The 18,172-nt window shown below is 32.5% G+C and overlaps 1 protein-coding gene across 16 annotated transcripts in view; it reads right to left on the reverse strand.

The window, feature by feature from the left end:
- Positions 1-17,548, reverse strand: part of LOC106674100 (phosphatidylinositol 4-phosphate 5-kinase type-1 alpha) — a 39,653-nt gene extending 22,105 nt beyond the window's left edge. For 3 of the 16 annotated variants that reach the window (XM_014406597.2, XM_014406599.2, XM_014406598.2), the window contains exons 1-16: positions 17,195-17,541; positions 10,621-10,655; positions 9,924-10,031; positions 7,394-7,642; positions 7,166-7,318; positions 6,817-6,876; positions 6,637-6,741; positions 6,444-6,578; positions 6,284-6,367; positions 6,056-6,204; positions 5,861-5,993; positions 5,706-5,793; positions 3,462-3,524; positions 2,727-2,807; positions 1,017-1,049; positions 247-396 (exon numbers count right to left, since the gene is read on the reverse strand). In XM_014406597.2, the coding sequence (XP_014262083.1) occupies positions 247-396; positions 1,017-1,049; positions 2,727-2,807; positions 3,462-3,524; positions 5,706-5,793; positions 5,861-5,993; positions 6,056-6,204; positions 6,284-6,367; positions 6,444-6,578; positions 6,637-6,741; positions 6,817-6,876; positions 7,166-7,318; positions 7,394-7,642; positions 9,924-10,031; positions 10,621-10,655; positions 17,195-17,303 (1,735 nt within the window). In that variant the 5' untranslated portion in view covers positions 17,304-17,541. Of the gene's footprint in view, positions 1-246; positions 397-1,016; positions 1,050-2,726; positions 2,808-3,461; positions 3,525-5,705; positions 5,794-5,860; positions 5,994-6,055; positions 6,205-6,283; positions 6,368-6,443; positions 6,579-6,636; positions 6,742-6,816; positions 6,877-7,165; positions 7,319-7,393; positions 7,643-9,923; positions 10,032-10,620; positions 10,656-10,745; positions 10,885-17,194 lie in introns of those variants that run through there. The other 13 variants (XM_014406590.2, XM_014406594.2, XM_014406603.2 and 10 more) reach the window with 11 other exon arrangements.
- Between the last annotated feature and the right edge of the window lie 624 nt (positions 17,549-18,172).

Here is an 18,172-nt window from a genome sequence, read left to right on the forward strand (position 1 = left end):
AAAGTCAATAAAATAAAATTCAGCCAATAAATTCAGTGTAATATGAATAAGTAGCTTAACTTTATGTGATAACTAACATGTTGCATTCAAACACAATAATTGCTCCTAGTGCAAGTGAATATGCTCATTAAAATCCAAGCAAAGTGCAAAAAAATAACAAAAGAATGATTAGCCATAACTGCGTTATGTAACAACTCATTCGGTACAAATGAAGTTGTCCACAGTGTTGAAGATAATTAAATGGACCTGTATTATGTTTCCTAGGTAGGCCACGAGGAGGAACAGGTGGTGGGGCCTTAGTCTGTGCTGGTTGGGCAGGTGCTGCGGAGCTTGGCTTGTCCTTAAGAACTGATGGATAGGAAGGAGGAGGAGGTGAAGTTGCCGCCTCTGGTGAACCTATCATCCCGCACAAATCCACATCCGCTCAATTTTTGTTGTATTATTCGTTTTTATTTTTATTTTATTTATTCTTATAATATACAAATTAAATAGCCATTGAAATATTGACTGTTTTGAAAAAAAGGAAACTTTTAGCTTTGTATAAGTTTAAGACAGTACAGCATTTTCTTATCAATGTAGTAATATTATTGCCCTATTTGATTTTATAATTTTTCAGATTATCTGTCTAATAAATTCATGCTTACTTAATCATACATTTCTTGCATGCATTGTATGCCTTGCATTTTGAAGCTAATAACAAAATTGTACTAAAACACTGTACCATAAATTGGTGAAAATTGCTGTACTGATTAGTAAAAGAGCAAAATGAATTTTTAATATCAGTATCCAATAATTAAGCACAGCTTAAAATGAAAGTTCAAACAATTATCAAGTGAATGGAGCCTAAAATAAACTCGAAGTTAAACCAAAAACACTAGCTCTTTTAAATGTAATTATTTATGAATATCTAATGCTTATAGCAATAAAATGAGTCAACATGAAAGCATGATAATTATAAGATTTAATCATTAGAGCTACAACTTCCTTAAATATTCAGTGATAGATTATAATCTTACTTGGCTTGCTATGTCCATTGCCAGAAGTGCCTGCTATGGAATTTAATAAAATGTTAATTTATTAAGATGTTTCTTTTTAATTAATTAACAGTTCAAACAAATATTTATAATTCATATTTGTCAGTACGACCTCTTTTTCTATAACATATAGTTAATCTTATTGAAGCTGTAATTATTTATTTTGTTTATCAAAAATAAAATGATCAATTTTGACTAATTTTGTTGATTTTTTTTTTTTAATATTGTTGTCCTTCTTTTTATTTTTATAGATAAAGAATTTCTGTTTTTTAGGCTTTTTCTTGAAAATGTTTTTAAATTATAATAAAAACTGTAATTCTATTTAACCCTTTAGTGCACCACTGGGCAAAACTTGCTTATGGTAAACAGTAGGGAGTATTGGAAGGTCTGTTCATCTGGGTACCTTTTCGCTATGCTATTTGGATTGTTGTGGACAAGTCACAAATAGCATAGTTTTTATCAGGTTTCACTATGATTCATGTTTTTTGTTGATTTACACTTAGATCACTTTATTATGTCAAAGTGAGTATTTTTGTTTTTATCACATGAAATTATTCATTATATGAAACTGTTGGAGCTGAATTTTACTAATTACTATACACATTTTGTTTAGAGAAAGAAGATATTTTTCCCCTGATGATTTTCTGATGTTTTCTGAAGAGCAACCAGAGCCCGCAGAATTGGAATTTATCTGGGACAAAATTCAAGGCCATCACTTTTCTCGCGAAAGGGACATGAAGGAGACAACAAAACCTTAAGTTTATTATACTTTATAGGTTCAAAGAATAGGACCACACATAATAAATATATAAAAATTGAGGTTTTTATGAAAAAATGGGAAAAATCAGTTGGTCAATAAAGTGCATCAGCTCGCAGGCAAGATTTAATCAACATGTTGATTCAAGGGTTAAAACACTTTCAACAAAAAGCCTACAAGAAAGAAATTTTTCATCTAATCGTTTATGCATTAAACACAATGAAATGTATTTAAAATTTAATTAGTAATGGGTTTTATGAACAGTAATTATTTTTGTAAATGAACGAGTTGTGGTGAGGTTCACGAGGTGATAAATCTTTAGTTTGATCGTACCTAATTGTCCAGGTCGATCAGCTCTTTTGTTAGGACAGTATGATCAGATATAATAAACCCTTAATAGTGATTTTGTATACATCCGAATGGAAATAGGATATTTTAAATTAAGTCAAAAAGTTTTCTGTTAAAAAAAGATGACATTGGCATAAGAAAATTTCAACTTTTTGACATAAAACCAGTAAAAATGAAAGATTCATTAGTTTAAAAGGGTAGATGAAAATTTATGTTTACTAAATAATGTTTTAAAAATACATTTAGGGAAGTCAGTGGAAGTAAAGTGTTAAAGCATTAACATGGCGACTGATTATTGTAAAGGTCCTGCGTTCAAATCCAGTGGCCCTGAATTCAAACCCAGCCTACTTACAAATGGAATTTTTTCAAAAACGCCAGAACCCTGGTATTTAGTTGAAATAGCTCCGTTTAAAAAATAAACAAAATTGTCTGTTTAACCTAGCCTGCAATATTTATTGTTTAGTTTTATATAAAAAAATTAAAAACAAATTGGGTATTAAATATGATTAGAAATGTAAACCCTATCATCATCTATGCTAAAGGTCAATTATTATTAATTCATTAACATGGAATTTGTGAAGAGTTACCTGTTCCGTCCACTTCTGTAGAGTCTTGTGCCCGAACAGGTCTTGAAATGCTTTTTCTCTTGGAAGGCGAGTGTTTTAAGGCTGAAAATAATAAAGTCAATTTAAAAAACAGAGTAGTGACAGGTTTTTTTTTTTATTTAGTAAAGTACAAAAGATCCCTGAATAAGCCACCCTTCAATATATGTGTGTAAAACTTCATGCTAACAATCTACCATGTGAACACATGTGAACAACTCACAACATGCACACAACACTGAAAGCATTAGAAACATAAATATTAGAACGGTTGAATAAATCCTACTGTTATAGTATGTAAACCGCCCAAAAAAAAAGTAATAATAATAATAGTAATAATAAAATAACATAATGAAATAAAAATTGGAATATGTGCCAGTTATAATGTATTATAATAAAAAATAGAATAATCTTTTGTTTAAATTAGAGTTGCCTTAGAGGCAGTTAAAAAAGTAAGGATTTTGATGGGTTTTTCTTTATTGTATTAGAAAAATTACATTTAAAAAAATGTCTAGTTATTTAAAAGCAAAAGAAAATCAATTAGTTAAAAGCATTAGTGATATTTCAAAGCAAAATAAATGTTTATTATTATCCATAAAAGTGTCATCAATAAAATATTCCAATAAAATATTCCCATAAAATAAAACAAAATAAAATGACTTAAATGATCCAAGTAATGTTTTATCCAATTGCGTGCATTTGTTGAAACTTTGTGTTTACCTATATAACTTGTGACGAGCGTCCTAAATTTTCTATGGTTTCCTTTTATTTCGGGCAAGTCCACTTGGAAGAGAAAATACAAATGTTTTAACAATTTTGTCAAAGCAGTTCTCAATTTGAAAAAGAAAATTTATGCAATAACACATCATTCTGACAGTGGATGCAAATAAAAATCCATCAGGAGATCGTTTAATTTACAATGAGTTTGCTGACATAACATTTTTGGCCCCTTTTTCTTACAAAAATAACACGACAACTAGAGAGTTTAAAATGGAATTAAAACAGAAAGTATAACATTTAAAAAAATCAAACTTTCAGCCCCTTTTATGAAATCGTCAGTTAAATCAATATATCATTATAAACATTGATATTTGACCAAATCATGCAAAACAACTCAAGGACCTTTTTATTTTTTATCCACAAAAATCCCATCTTACTCATTCTAAAACAAAGGTTCTTGAGAATAAACCAAAACAAATAAGTTTGTACTGTATTAGCACAAGGATTGAACTAATAATTCTATTCAATGATGAGATATCTAAAAGATAACTGACAGTCGGTATATGTAGTAAGTGTATATATTAAAAGAGAAAATAATGCAAAAACACTATGTATAAGATGAATTTTAGGGACCAGGATTATGCGTGAAAACATTCTCCCGAGCAAACATCAAAGACAGTGATCAAAGCTGGTAAGTCATTCAATACCATACCACTTTGATTTTATATAATTAGATATACATGTGCATTTTTTATTAATCAATAAAACAACAATTTTACATTCACAGTTTTTTCCCCTATATCCCAGATGAACATCATTCACTAATTAGAAAATGAGAATCATGCATTAATTTTACCTTTTAGATATAGCCCACAGAGATGAGAACAAGATAATTTTTTAAACTTTACCAAAACCAAGGAAAAATGAAAAAAAAAACTTTGTAGATCTATGATGTCGCCTACTTCCTTTAAATGTACAAAATTACAAAATTATGGGAGCTACTTACATAAAAAAATGTGTATTATGTTTACATTAATATAAACTGTCAGTGAAGTTCTAATTGCATTATTTATTAAAAATTTGATAATGTTAAAAAACTCTTTAAAGTTAGTAATTGTAAGAAAAGAAATAGTGGACAACTACGAGCCGGAATTTAAACTTCTACTAGCTAAAAATCCAATTTGTAAAAACAAAAACTGTCAGTTTGTCTAATAATGTTAAGTACAAAGGGTAAAACAATGAATTTGGTTTAATGGGTCAGTCGACTGCAGCAATGTCGATCAAAGTTTTTGAAACTGTTAATTGCAAAATAGATCCAAGAAAATTTGGCAATTATTGTTCGTCGAGTTCCAACCAATTGCTCAACAATAAATCAATGACATAACTGCAGTTGCACAATCACCCCGGGATGATGGAAAAAAGACAGAGGAAAACTCAAGATCACAATTAAACTGAACTTCTACTTTTCTAAATAAAACCATTAATTATGTTAACATTCAGCATTTTAGTACTTTGGATGTGCAAATGACAATTTTAATAAAACTACTAAGGGTCTAATTGTATAACAAGTCCTTCTCAAATATTTTTAAAGTTTGATAAATAGGGCCGGATTTAAACAACAATAAAAATAAGGGCAAGACATTTACTTTCCTTTTCTTGTAGCGAACATTTTGTAAAAAACCAAAATATTTTCAAGACAAACATAAAAAATTCAAACTAAAAATTATGAGAAAGTATATTCTGGACTCCAACTGTTCAAAACAATAACAATTTAAAAATTATTTTATTATATATTTTCCTAGTAAAATTTATATGTCTCAAAATCAGCCTAATTAATGGACTCCATGAACTACATCTGCATTTAATTTCTTTCTTAAAAAATAACATTAAAAGTTTTCAATTATTTATTTTCATAAACAATCATTTTAAGTTTTTATGTATTTCAAATAAGCATAATGATGTATGGACATTATTGATGTGAAATATCCCCTGCCCAAGGTAGAACACCCTGAAAATTAATTCTTTTATGTTATTAGTTTTTTTTTCTCTCTCAAAGTTAAATTTCTTTAACTTTCATTTACTATACATGAAATATGAAAATATATTTCCATATTTGCAATTTATAGGGCCAATATGAAGTATAATAATATTCTTTTCTTGTGTCTAGGGCCTATTTACAATTCAGAAAAACAAGGTCCATTATATATACAAAGCGAATTTTATTATGATTGTAATAAAACTCACGGGATGGTATTTTCTTGAAAACTGTAGTTGCCATGAAGTCTTGAAACCTCTGTGCATAGAAACCTGGCCTATGGACTGAGACTGAATCCTTTTAAAAACAAAATTAATTAATTTGATTGTAAAACAGCATTGTGTATTAAATTTTAAAAAAGTACCCCATCATGTAAAATTGATTTCCAGGTGTGCTCCAGCTTTTTCTTCAACCTGTAGCTCTGAAGGATATCGATAATACCTAGATAAAGAAGAAGACGTTCGCCCTTTGCATTTCTTGCTGGAATACCACCAGGACTGGGGAAATAAATTGACATTCAGTCGAAATCAGCTTGGCAATTTGTATTAAAAATACTAACGGGACGTCGCCTTGGTGGTCTATAGGTTGGCTCTCAGCCTGTATACTCTCCATTGCTGTGGAATGTGCTACCAGTCTGTGTCTATTAATGGACCTCGCCCTTTGGAGTCCTCGCTGCTCGCTTTCTGCCGGTTCTTGTTCTGCTAAATCCTATGTTATCGAATGACGAAATTAAAAACAAATGATGTAATTAATCATGAAAATTAACAATCAAGAGAGAGACACTCACCTTACTTCTATCACGAGATTCTTGATCTAAATTATGTACACCAACAAGTAAACTGTAATCCATTATTTTAAAACTTTCTAGCACCTGGAATTTAAAAACTGTATTAATATAAGGTTTTTAAAAAAATTGTTTGGAGAGTTTATAATAGGACAACACTCACCCGACAATCCCTTTGGATCGTTTTTACAAGAGCAGTGTATGTGTCTGCTTCCAGAAATATTCCTTCGGGGTGGTGATCCATGAAGTCTAAATCTTTATAAGTCGGAGATTTTTTATTTCTTTCAGACTTAGATGCCTGGAGGAGAAAAAAGACAAGTTAAAAAAAGGTTCATTTTACAATTTAAAAACATTACTTTTCTCTTGTATGTAGAACCCTTCAGATCATACTTTTGGTGCATGGGTATTGAAGATGGCAGTAAGTTGTTCATAGCAGCTATTCGAATGTTTTTATGGTTACACTAAAAGCAGTTTTATATTGAAAATTTTTACATAGCAAAAATGTAAAAGTTCCTTGTAAAATATAAATAACATACTTGATAACAATAAAGTCCAAAAAACTTTGGTAATAATGTCCTAGGATTTTGGTTTAAATTCTGAAAATATAACAAGACATAATATTAAATAATATATGGATTGATAATAATGTTTATATTTGTTCAACTAATCAAATTGCTTTCCACTTTTATTCAATATTGAAACAGAAATGAGATAATCTTGATTAAACTAATACTGTTTTAATCGACAATGTGATCAATGTCAAAGATAAAAACAATGATTTCATGAGATTACAATGGTGTATGAATAAAGGAAAGTAATCCCATTATTCTAGGTTTTTTACCAAAAATAATCTATCACTGTTTACAATTAAATTTTTAAATTTACCATGTAATATCCAGGAAGTAATTTTTGCAAAAACTCCCCTTCTTTATGCTGAACTGTCTTTATAATAAACTCATCATCAGCGGTAAGGTAGAAAATAGAACCAGAAGCACCAGGATTTGACAATTCTCTAAGAGGTGAACTACAGAATGATATCTGCAAAGGAAAAAACAAAACAAAAATTGATATTTCATAAATTCGAAATGAAACACTTTTGATTTCACGACTTACCAAAAAATCATCTGGCTGAATTCCAAATAGATCCCTAAAATAGCGGAAAGCAATCGGTGCGTAAGTCTTGAAAGTGAACTCTGAATAGTGATGGGCTGGCGTTTGACTGCTGCCATCAGCAGCAAACGTTGTTGTCTCCACTGTCATGAAGTCCTGCATTAGCAAGTCACGTTCCGGCTTTGACGCCAATCCACCGACAGCATGCTGAATTCCGAGTTGAATCGATCCCATGATTTGAGTTGTTTGGATCTGTAAAGTGTTGTTGTGTATTTTGAAAAAAATTGGTTAAAGTGGTTAAAATTGGTTAAAAGTGAGGACCACCTCTGATTGACTACATCACACGGTGTATCAAATCATTGCTGGATTTCTAAAATCCCATTTATACAAACACCTATTTAGCCAAACATAATGAACCACATAAGGAACAAATAAAGATTTTAGAAAAAGATCAATTGAACAAAACATATTATTACTTGTCCTTCCTAATTCCTTTAATCATAAATTTTCAATTAAGAAAGAAGAAGATATTAAGATTAAATATTGAAACTAACTGAGTTCACTTAAGGTTCAAATTTAGGTTTTGGTAATGAACTACTAAAGAGTCTACTATTTGGTTGAGATAATTATCATTCCTAATCAACCATCTATAAATAACAGCAGTTTCCCTTTTTCCCTAATGTTAATTTAACAAAAATTTAGTTTCAAACTTTCTATCACTAATAAAAGAAAAACATTTAATAAAATAATAATAAAATGGGAAATTTATGGGCCGACAAACAGCTAAGGTCATCACCGGTCCTCTCCATATTTTCCTTCTTTTTCTCTTCTTTCACGCATATTTTGTTTTAAACTGCAGCCATTTGAGCGTCTCGTTCTGGTTACTGACTCTCTGATTTCAAATATATACTACGTTGATATCCTAGAATGTTAGTCTCTCATTTTTACCTCTGGTTGTCAAATACAGAATAGAAACAAAACATACAGTACATATGTATACATCACCACAAACATGGATGTCTGGTCACATTCACTCCCCTAGAGTACTCAATATTCTTCAGGGCGGCGTCGAAACCTCTCCACTCTTGTTAATAACTTACTTTTACTCTCCAAGAGTCACACACTCACCCCAGAGTACTCGATATTCCTCGGGGCGGGGTTATAAGCAACCCCTTCCTTTCACGCTAATAAATTACTTTTACTCTCAAGACGTCATACACTCACCCCAGAGTACTCGATATTCCTCGGGGCGGGGTTATAAGCAACCCCTTCCTTTCACGCTAATAAATTACATTCATTACAATAAATTACCACAAACACAACACTCGAAAGAAACAGACGTCTGATCACATTCACTCCCCCAGAGTACTCAATATTCCTCGGGGCAGGGTTGAACCCAATCCACTCTCACTAATAACTTACTTTTACTCTCCACACGTCACACACTCACCCCAGAGTACTCGATATTCCTCGGGGATGGTTAAATCACCCCTTCCTTTCATGCTAAAAAAATTCCATTCATTCCAATAAATTAACATAAAGTTAAACACAGACACAACACAAACACATAAAACTATATGTATTTAAAAATCCCTATAGCCCTGAGGCACCAGAACAGCGATCTGTGCCTGCTGCCGTGCCCCAAGGCTACGCACAGGTCCGATGATATGCCAAAATATTGTCTATATACATCACGCCTTCTACAATTGCTAGGTGTTTGAACGTTATTATATCCTTACATAACGGGCACCTATGCAATCGCTTTCTGGCCAGAAGGTGCCCGTGCGTTATTCTTGTATGACCTATGTGTAGTCTTGTCAGTATGGCCTTTTCCCTTTTCGAACCATTCTGCATGGACCAGGGATCGACTTCTTTCTTAACCTGCCATAGTTTGGCAGAGTTATTTCTATTTCTTCGAGCCCAGCTGTTTTCCCATTCTCTTTTTACAGTTTGAAATTAGTAGTTTTAGGTCCACTGGGCGTATAGGTTGGGAAGCGTTATGGGGCCTTCCAGCGGCTACTTTGGCCGCCCTGTCTGCTTCTTCGTTCCCGTCTATCCCTATGTGGCCAGGAACCCATGCCAACACGACCTTCTTCCCAACTGCATTGATCCCCTTTAACTGTTCTTTTATCCCGTTTATTAGGGGGTCCACGGAGGCTCTTCTCCTGAGCTTCTGGAACGCACTGAGCGAATCGGTACATAACAAAAAAGAGTTGTCATTTTTACTTTTGATCATGCTCAGTACGAGGGATATGGCGTTTGGTTCCACCATGTACGCTTGCAGCCGGAGGGAGCGATAATTGTTTAAAATCTCCCTCTCATTTAATAAAAATTATCAAAAAAATTTCCATTTAAGCCTGTTAATTGATACTTAAAAAGAAGTTTAAAAAATAATAAAATATTCTATATACAAATATGCAAAAAACTAATATTCTAATTATTTATACATTATATGTCAACAAGGCATTGTACATTGATAGATATCTACTTAACAATTATATACTTAACTTATATACAAATTCCTATAATTTACCTTTTTATAAGTGACCTCTCCCCCTGTTCCAACTCTTCGATGGCCAAGTTTCTTCTCTCTCTCAGATTTATGCCTTGCCATCGCACCATTTTGACGAGACAGTGAACCCTGAAATGAAAAATCAATTCTTTCTTTTAATCTTATACTAAAAAAATATCTTTTTATTAACGAATAAAAGACAATTTTTTCCTTATTTTCACACTGTCAATTGTATTCTAAGTGAAATTAATATTCATCAACAAATTTCATGCAGTACATTTTTTGTCTTAATTGCACATGCACTACCTGAAAACAAATATTTGTTTTTATTCAACTTATGTTTTCTTTATACTCGTATCAATTTCAATGTCTTCAAGCTCTATTATATCAACTAAACATTTTAGTGGAGGTTTTAACTGCAGAAATGAATGTTACAGGGAATTAGCATAATTTCTCACTCTCTTCTAATAAGTTATAAGATTTTTGGCTTTATCTTTGGATCCATAATGGTTTCAATTAGTCTGACAAAGTATCTCTTCCTGTTTTCCAAAAAGAGACATGCAATAAAAATTTGATAGGAGCAATTTTCATTATGCCAACTGGCACATTTCATTCATATTCATTAAAATTGTTTGTGTCAATTTTTCAACAAGAAATGCAGTTAATGTACTTATTAGCTATAATATATCATGAAAAAAATCTTAATTGTTGAACTTACATCTTTCTTTCCAAAATCATCACCTCCGTCTTCATCTGGAAAAATTAATAAAAACTGCGTAAATTTTATGTTAAAAAATTTGAACTATATATTTCAAAAGAATTATATCAACATGTGAAAATTACCGTCTATAGGTTGAACACTAAATTTTCTAATGATATACATGTGGGTCAATTTTTAAATTGCGTTGTACGACTTAATTAAGAATATTCTGACTAAAGGTGGAAAAATGTGCATGCCCTTGGAGATAAGAACAATGTCCTTGTTATCTAGAGTTTGATGAGTATTCTGTTTGTTCGCTTTTTGTCTTCTTTTTTTTATAAATTCAGTGCATATTTGTTCGGGCTAAGTGCCGTTTTAGAAATTCCAAAAGAAATGCGAATCTATTATTTTACTTATTTTTTAGTTGATTATCTTTATTATTACAATTGATTGAATTGTAATGTTGCTAGTTGGTAATAGAATACTTTCTCCATTAATAAATTTGGGTAAGATTTATTATTCATGCTTTATCGCTTTATAACTGAGTGAAAAAATCTGAGAGCTTCAATGAAACAAGAATAGGCAAAAATGACCATGAATTAATTAAAAATAATCATTTTTTATTTTTAACGAACAATCTGTCACATATAAAACTAAGTTTATGTAATTATTTATTGTTATATTAACAGCACAACAAAATGCAATGTTATCACGACAAAAATTATATGAAATATTTTATATAATTAAATATTTTATTCAGTCTAGACTCTAACGAATGTATATACGACAGGTATACATTTGCATGTTACACTTTTGTTATGGGAGTAGTCCAGAATGACCCAATTCCCATACTTTGGGAGCGACATTACAAATCATTGCTGTAACGAATGTGTTAAATGTCAATCTGTTTATTCTCAGAAATCTGTTCTCTGGGCCAAACTTTGCAATCCCATGACCTCAAAAAGTTTATGAAAGTTTAGAGATCAAACACTGACACCAACAGAAATAGAAAAACAATGTTAATCCATTTGGTGTGTGCATGTATGTGGCAAAGATACATAAGAAGATACAAAATTGATTGTGAACAAGAAGTGAACACTGGTGACATTACAATTAATAAAACCGAATCAATCAGGTAATATATGTATGCACATACATAATGTATTCTGATGAGAAAGTTACAAGTACAAAGTATCATTGGATTTTCAAAAGTCTGATCTCAGTGCCTAACATCAACCTATCACTCAAAACAATTGTGAACTGTGACGGTAATTTATGTATACTTGAGCGTTTGTATCATATGTATATGCTATAGGTATAAGTTTTCTGTATTTAGTGCCAATCTGATCATTCTCATTAGTCTGTTTTGGATATGGCAAGGAATTAAAACCAATTGTACAATAAAATAATTCCTGTCATTCAGAAGGGGTTTAAGGTCGAACTACCCTTTGGGGGTCAAATGCAAAGAAGTCCATATCCATTGATCCATATATGTTTAGCAGTCATAATTGACTATATAATTATGTTAATTGATTATACTTTTTATTTAAGGTCTTTGGTTGAGATGAAAAAATTAGTGTCACGAGCGTGATTCAAACCCTCGATCTTCTGTTCAATTCACCACCAAATCCCCATCTGAACCTGCAACCTTTGCAATTTTCCCTCTTTTTGCCATATTTTCAAATATTGTGTAATCAGGATTCGATTTTCAGCAACTTTTGATGTGGCCACAGGGAGCTGTTAGTGAAGTAAGTACTTCTGTAATTATTATTATTCGGGAAATCATGAGATGTGGTCAGGTGTGACATAGGTTGTAGAAAAACATTTTCTTTATCGTGCCAACGTTATCGTGTTTTCTGCATAATTGTGCCACTCTCAACAAGACACACAGGAATGGCACAATTACGCAGAAAACAGACACTTTGAGCCCTGAAGATGATATCAATAAAAATCAAAACCACACTCACGATTTCCGAAAAATCATTGACTAATGGTCACTAATCCCACACATGAAATTATTATATTATTCCATATGTTTAGTAGTCATAAATGACCGGCAACTTTATAACTTGTGACACTAACTTTTTCATCTTAACCAAAGACCTTAGACAAAAAGTGTAAATAGTTAAAATAATTATTCACAATTACAACTTCATAGGCTATGCCAGATTTGAACCCAGTACCGTGTGGCAGTTAGGAGTCATACACCCTAACCCAGTGATTCCCTAACTGTTCACCACGGCACCCCAGGGTGCCATGAAAATTTTCTATAAAAAATAATATTATATTTATAAAAACAAAATAAAACTTATAAATTATATTTTTTTAAAAATTATATTTATAAAACTTAACTCCCTTTATAAAACCCTAAAATTTAAGACCTTGGTGGCTATCCAATCTCAATATGGATGTTAACGAGACAGCTGCAATTGTGCATTTTATATTATTGCTCAAGAAAAGTATTCACTTTTATATTTTTGTTATTAAGTGTGTAATCGCTTTTCAAAAGGCAAGTTTTTTAATTTCATAAGAAAATCAGTAGTTTTGATTATTTATTAAATAAAATTAGAGACAAAATTAGAGGTTTAGATGTACCATTTTCTTACTATTACTGTAATTAATTACTACTATTATTGTAAAGTTATCGCTGAGTTAGACCATTGTTTTGACTTGGGGTGCTGCGAAAAATTTTGATATATTAAGGGTGCCAGAAACAGAAAGAGTTTGGGAACCGCTGAACCACTCAGTCATTGTGGTCCCCAAAACCAATAGTTAGCAAGCAATAAGCTCAAACACTAGCACATCTTTAAATTACAAAAATCGGTTCAATGGCAGCTCACACAATGGCAAAGTCACAATTAACAACATTAAACTCAAACAAACAACTGTAATGTATGTAATACTTGTGCGACCATATTGTTTGTGTACACCATAGATGTAAGTTTTATAGTAAGTGACAATCTGTTCATTCTCAGAAAACTGTTCTCTGTGCCAAACTTTGCAATTATGAATCAGAATAAATAAAGCAATGTTTATCTATTGTGAGTGGTTGTATGTGTAAATGTGGCACAGATACGAAACTAATTGTAAAGTAAAATAATTCCTGTCATTCGTAAGGGGTTAAGGTCCAACCATTGGGTGTCAAGGACGAGGTGTCAAACAAGTTCACAATACTATCTCCGTATTATTCACAATTAAAAATTCATGGACTAGGCCAAATTCAAGCCCAAGACGGCTAGCATGGTAAATACGAGTAGGACACCATAACAACCCAGGCACTGCAGTCCCAAAACCAACTATGAACAAGCAATAATTGAATATTTTAAAAAAATATATTTATTTGCATTGTATAAATTCACTTTTTTTTTCACATCTTTCATGTTTTTGTTAAATTTAAACAACGTTTGTAAATCCCAGGCCCTGAACATGATCTCAATAAAGATCAAAACATTGGCACGATGAAGAAAATGTTTTTCTGAAACCTACATCACACAGACTGCATCTCACAATTTCTGAACAATCATCGACAAACGGTCACTAATCACCACACACAAGCAAAAATCTCAAACACTGGCATCTTTAAAACTAATAAAATTGCAACAATCAGTTCATGAATGCACATACATAATGTATTCCCATGAGAAAGATAGGATGTTTTGAAGTGTCAAGCGACAGTTTTTTCTTCTCAGAAGTCTAATCTCAGTTTTAACTTCAACTTCAATTGTATGACTTCAAAACCAGTTATGAACAATCACACAAGATTAAAATCACACAAACAACTGTAATGTACATATACTTTTTCATCCGTATTACAAGTATATGCTATATGTATAAGTTTTCTGTATTAAGTGCCAATCTGTATATTCTCAGAATTCTGCCCTCTTCACCAAACTTTGAATGGCAAAAATACAAAACCAATTATGAAAAATAGCACTACGCTCAAACACTAGCAGCAAGTAATAACTGCAATAATTGTTTCATATATGTATGCACATACATTATTAATTTATATGCGAAAGATATAAGGGGTTTTGAAGTGTCATGTTTTTTCTTCTCAGAAGTCTAATTTCAGTGCATAACTTCAACCTCAATCTTCCTTGACTCAAAAACAAAAAAGTGAACCGTTACAAAGATCAAATAATCACAAAATTAAACTCACACAAATAACTTTAATGTATGTATACTTGTGCGTCCATATTATATGCTGTAGGGATAAGTTCTATGTAGTTAGTGCCAAAGTGGATGTATGTATGAATATGGCACAGATACAAAACCAATTGTGAAGAAAAGAAATTCCTGTCATACAGGAGAGGGCTTTATGTCCAATTACCCGTTGGGTGTCACACAGAAGAGGTGCCAAACAATTTCACAATACTTTTTTTCAATATCATTCACAATTAAAAATTCATAGGCTAAGCTGGTATTTGAACCCAGGACTGCAAGCGCTAACCACTTGGCCATACCCAAAATGAATTGTGAAGCAGTAAGCTCAAACAATGGCAACTTTACAAATAATCTATTAGGTTTTGTGGTCCGATTGATCAAATAAATTCTTTTCAACTAATTAATATTTTACAAATAAAATATATGTGTGCACATACATAATGTATTATTATTAAAAATGTATGTTTTGAAGTGTCTATTGATTCTCAAAAGCTTGATCTCAGTGCTTAAATTCAACCTCAATCTTACTTGACTTCAAAAAAACAATTGTGACTGGTTGTAAAGATCAAACAATGACAAGATTAAACTCACACAAATAACTTGAATGTATGTATACTTGTGCGACCATATGTATATGCTGATGAGATGTTTTTTTATATCAAGATCCCGCTCATGACACTAACTTTTTCATAGTTTCAAGGGAAAATTTGAAAAATTGTACATTCATGTGAAGAGTTGGTGTCCGAGTGGCACGTGTAAGCACTGAGTACAGGCTATGGTGAATTAATAGGAACTTCAAATTGTAAATCCGTATATGTTTCGCAGTCATAATTGACCATATTAATTATTTCAATTAATTATTATTTTAATCTAGTCTTGGTTGAGATGAAAAAGTTGTGTCACGAGCAGGATTCGAACCCACGACCTTCGACTCAATACATCGCTCTAACCACTTTGGGCTATTTCGACTTCTGGTTTGAGAAGCAGTGTATTGACCCAAAGACCGTGAGTTCGAATCCCGCTCAAGACACTTGCTTTTTCAACTCAACCAAGATAGTAGATAAAACGAATAATTAATATGGACAATAATGACTATAAACATATATGGATTAATACAATAATTAAAGATTATTTGCAGATTGTGAGATGCGGTCTGGTGTGAGGGAAGGTTTTAGAAAAACATTTTCTTTAATCTACGTCACACCAGACCGAATCTCACAATCTCCAAATAATCATAACTAACAGCCACTAAACACCACACAATAATTAGAGAAGTAATCACTTTGCTAACAGCTCCCTGTGGCCATTACATAAGTCGCTGAGAATCGAATTCTAATTACACGATATATGAAAATATGGCAAAAAGAAGGACAATTCGAAGGTTGAGATGAGGAGTTAGTGTTCGAGGGTAGCAAAGTCACAACAGCTCAAGTGGTTAGAGGCTTAGAGCAGTGCGCATCAAGGCCTTAGAAAGAATAATTAAATGTAATAATTAATATGGTCAATTATGACCACCAAACATATATGGATTTACAATTTGTAGTGTCTATTAATTCAGAAAAGCTGATCTCAGTGTTTAACTTCAACCTCAATCGTCTGACTTCAAAATCAATTGTGAACAATCACAAAAGATTAAAATTAAAGAAACAACTTGTACTTAATACATGTGCAACTATCGCACATATATACGGTAGGTTTAAGTGTTCTTTTTCAAGCGTAATCTCCATGCCAAAGTCTGACCGTAACTCCATGACCTCAAAAGCGATTAAGCACAAGAACAGAAATCAAACAACGTTAAAATTAAAAATACAATTTGTCTGTATGTATGTTGGTACATAACATGTATAAGAAAATGGTCTAAGGTGTTTTTAAGGGCCAAAGATCCAGTGTAATACTTTTCAACTGTTTACATATTCAACATGAAAATACTTTTAATTAACCTATTTCTTTAGAATCATTTGTTAATTAATGTTTAGATTTTATTAGGCAGAGCGTTTTTATCATTTTATTTGGGTGTAAAAGAGAAACTCAATTCGGGGGAGGGGGATGATTTCATGATTATTTTGAAAGGGGATTTGACAATGAGTTTTAATAAGCAATACTTTCTAACTTTAAATATTTTGAATTCGATCAATATTTGTTTTGAATTGTTAAGTATATTAGTTTTTTTCTTTTTTAACCGATGTAATTTTTAAGGGAGTTATTGGGATAAAGGAAATAAAAAGGATCCGTAGGTTTTCTTTGTCGAGGCAATTTATATTCTTTATAGCTTTTATCGTTTGGTGAAATAAAATCTATGGTTGGGGTGGAAAATTAAAAAAATTAGTGGTTTTTTTTTTTAAGATTGTCGAGTTGGTGGGTGTGCCTCGAAGGACGGGTGGTCGGTCGGCATTGGATTCTCGTTGAAAAGGTCGTCTGTTAATCCTACCTCCTCGAATGCTGTCGTCGTCTTTGTAGTTGGAAGCGGTCCCTTCCGTTTTCATTTTGTTGAATGTGTCGATCACTTGTATTTCGTCTACGCCGTCTCCAGAGGCCATTTTTCAGGCATAAGTTTCGCGAAGGACAGCTAGACAGGGGCTAAGTGACAGCCTCGTCCTCTCACATCATACGGGCCCGGTCCGACTCGCCTCCTTTGAACTTGACGGAACGGAATCGGCCGCTGAACGAGACTACTTTGCTCATAACGCGAAACGTCAAATTCATGGAAAATATGTGTCAACCATCCATTCCTCCTACCCTACCAACTCTTTACTGCCTTCTCGATTTCACTTCATATTGATCCTAACAGCTGGACGGGCAATAAATAACTCAACACTCATAGATAATTCCCCCATAAGATTTTCAACGGATAATTCGACGCATTTTTGACCATTAGTTTTCCACTCTGAGCGACGCACGTTTTCCCATTCCGTTCGACAGCAGATTTCCATTTTCCCGAAATTTCATTTTCAACGGACGGGTCCGACCGCTCCACTTCTGTCCCTTCAAACGATTGTACATAATACTAAAATGCACAATTACTAAAAGAAAAGAATCTTATTCAGATCCATGCTTATGCTTCTCATTTGCATAATTAACTAGATGCAATAATAGATGTACTATAACATGACCTTTCATTAATTGACACATTCCGACATACTTGGCCACAACACGTTAGTCCCGTTTGGGACTGCATCAGAGCCCAGCATTTTTTAAGATTACTAAACTTATTGTCAGCTGTTGTTAGACCCATGATAGCCTACGGATCAGTAGTTCGATGGACTAAAACATGCAAAAGGGCGGTCCAGATCCTCGGTACTGGACAGAGAAGCATCACTGAGATAATGAGAACAACCCCTACAGCTGACCAGGAAGTCCTACTGAATCTACCAGTTACCACCACTACACATCTTTATCCGGAACTACA

The sequence above is a fragment of the Cimex lectularius genome, unplaced genomic scaffold, assembly GCF_000648675.2.
Source record: "Cimex lectularius strain Harlan isolate CLEC.00 unplaced genomic scaffold, Clec_2.1 scaffold177, whole genome shotgun sequence".
Lineage (NCBI taxonomy): Eukaryota > Metazoa > Arthropoda > Insecta > Hemiptera > Cimicidae > Cimex > Cimex lectularius.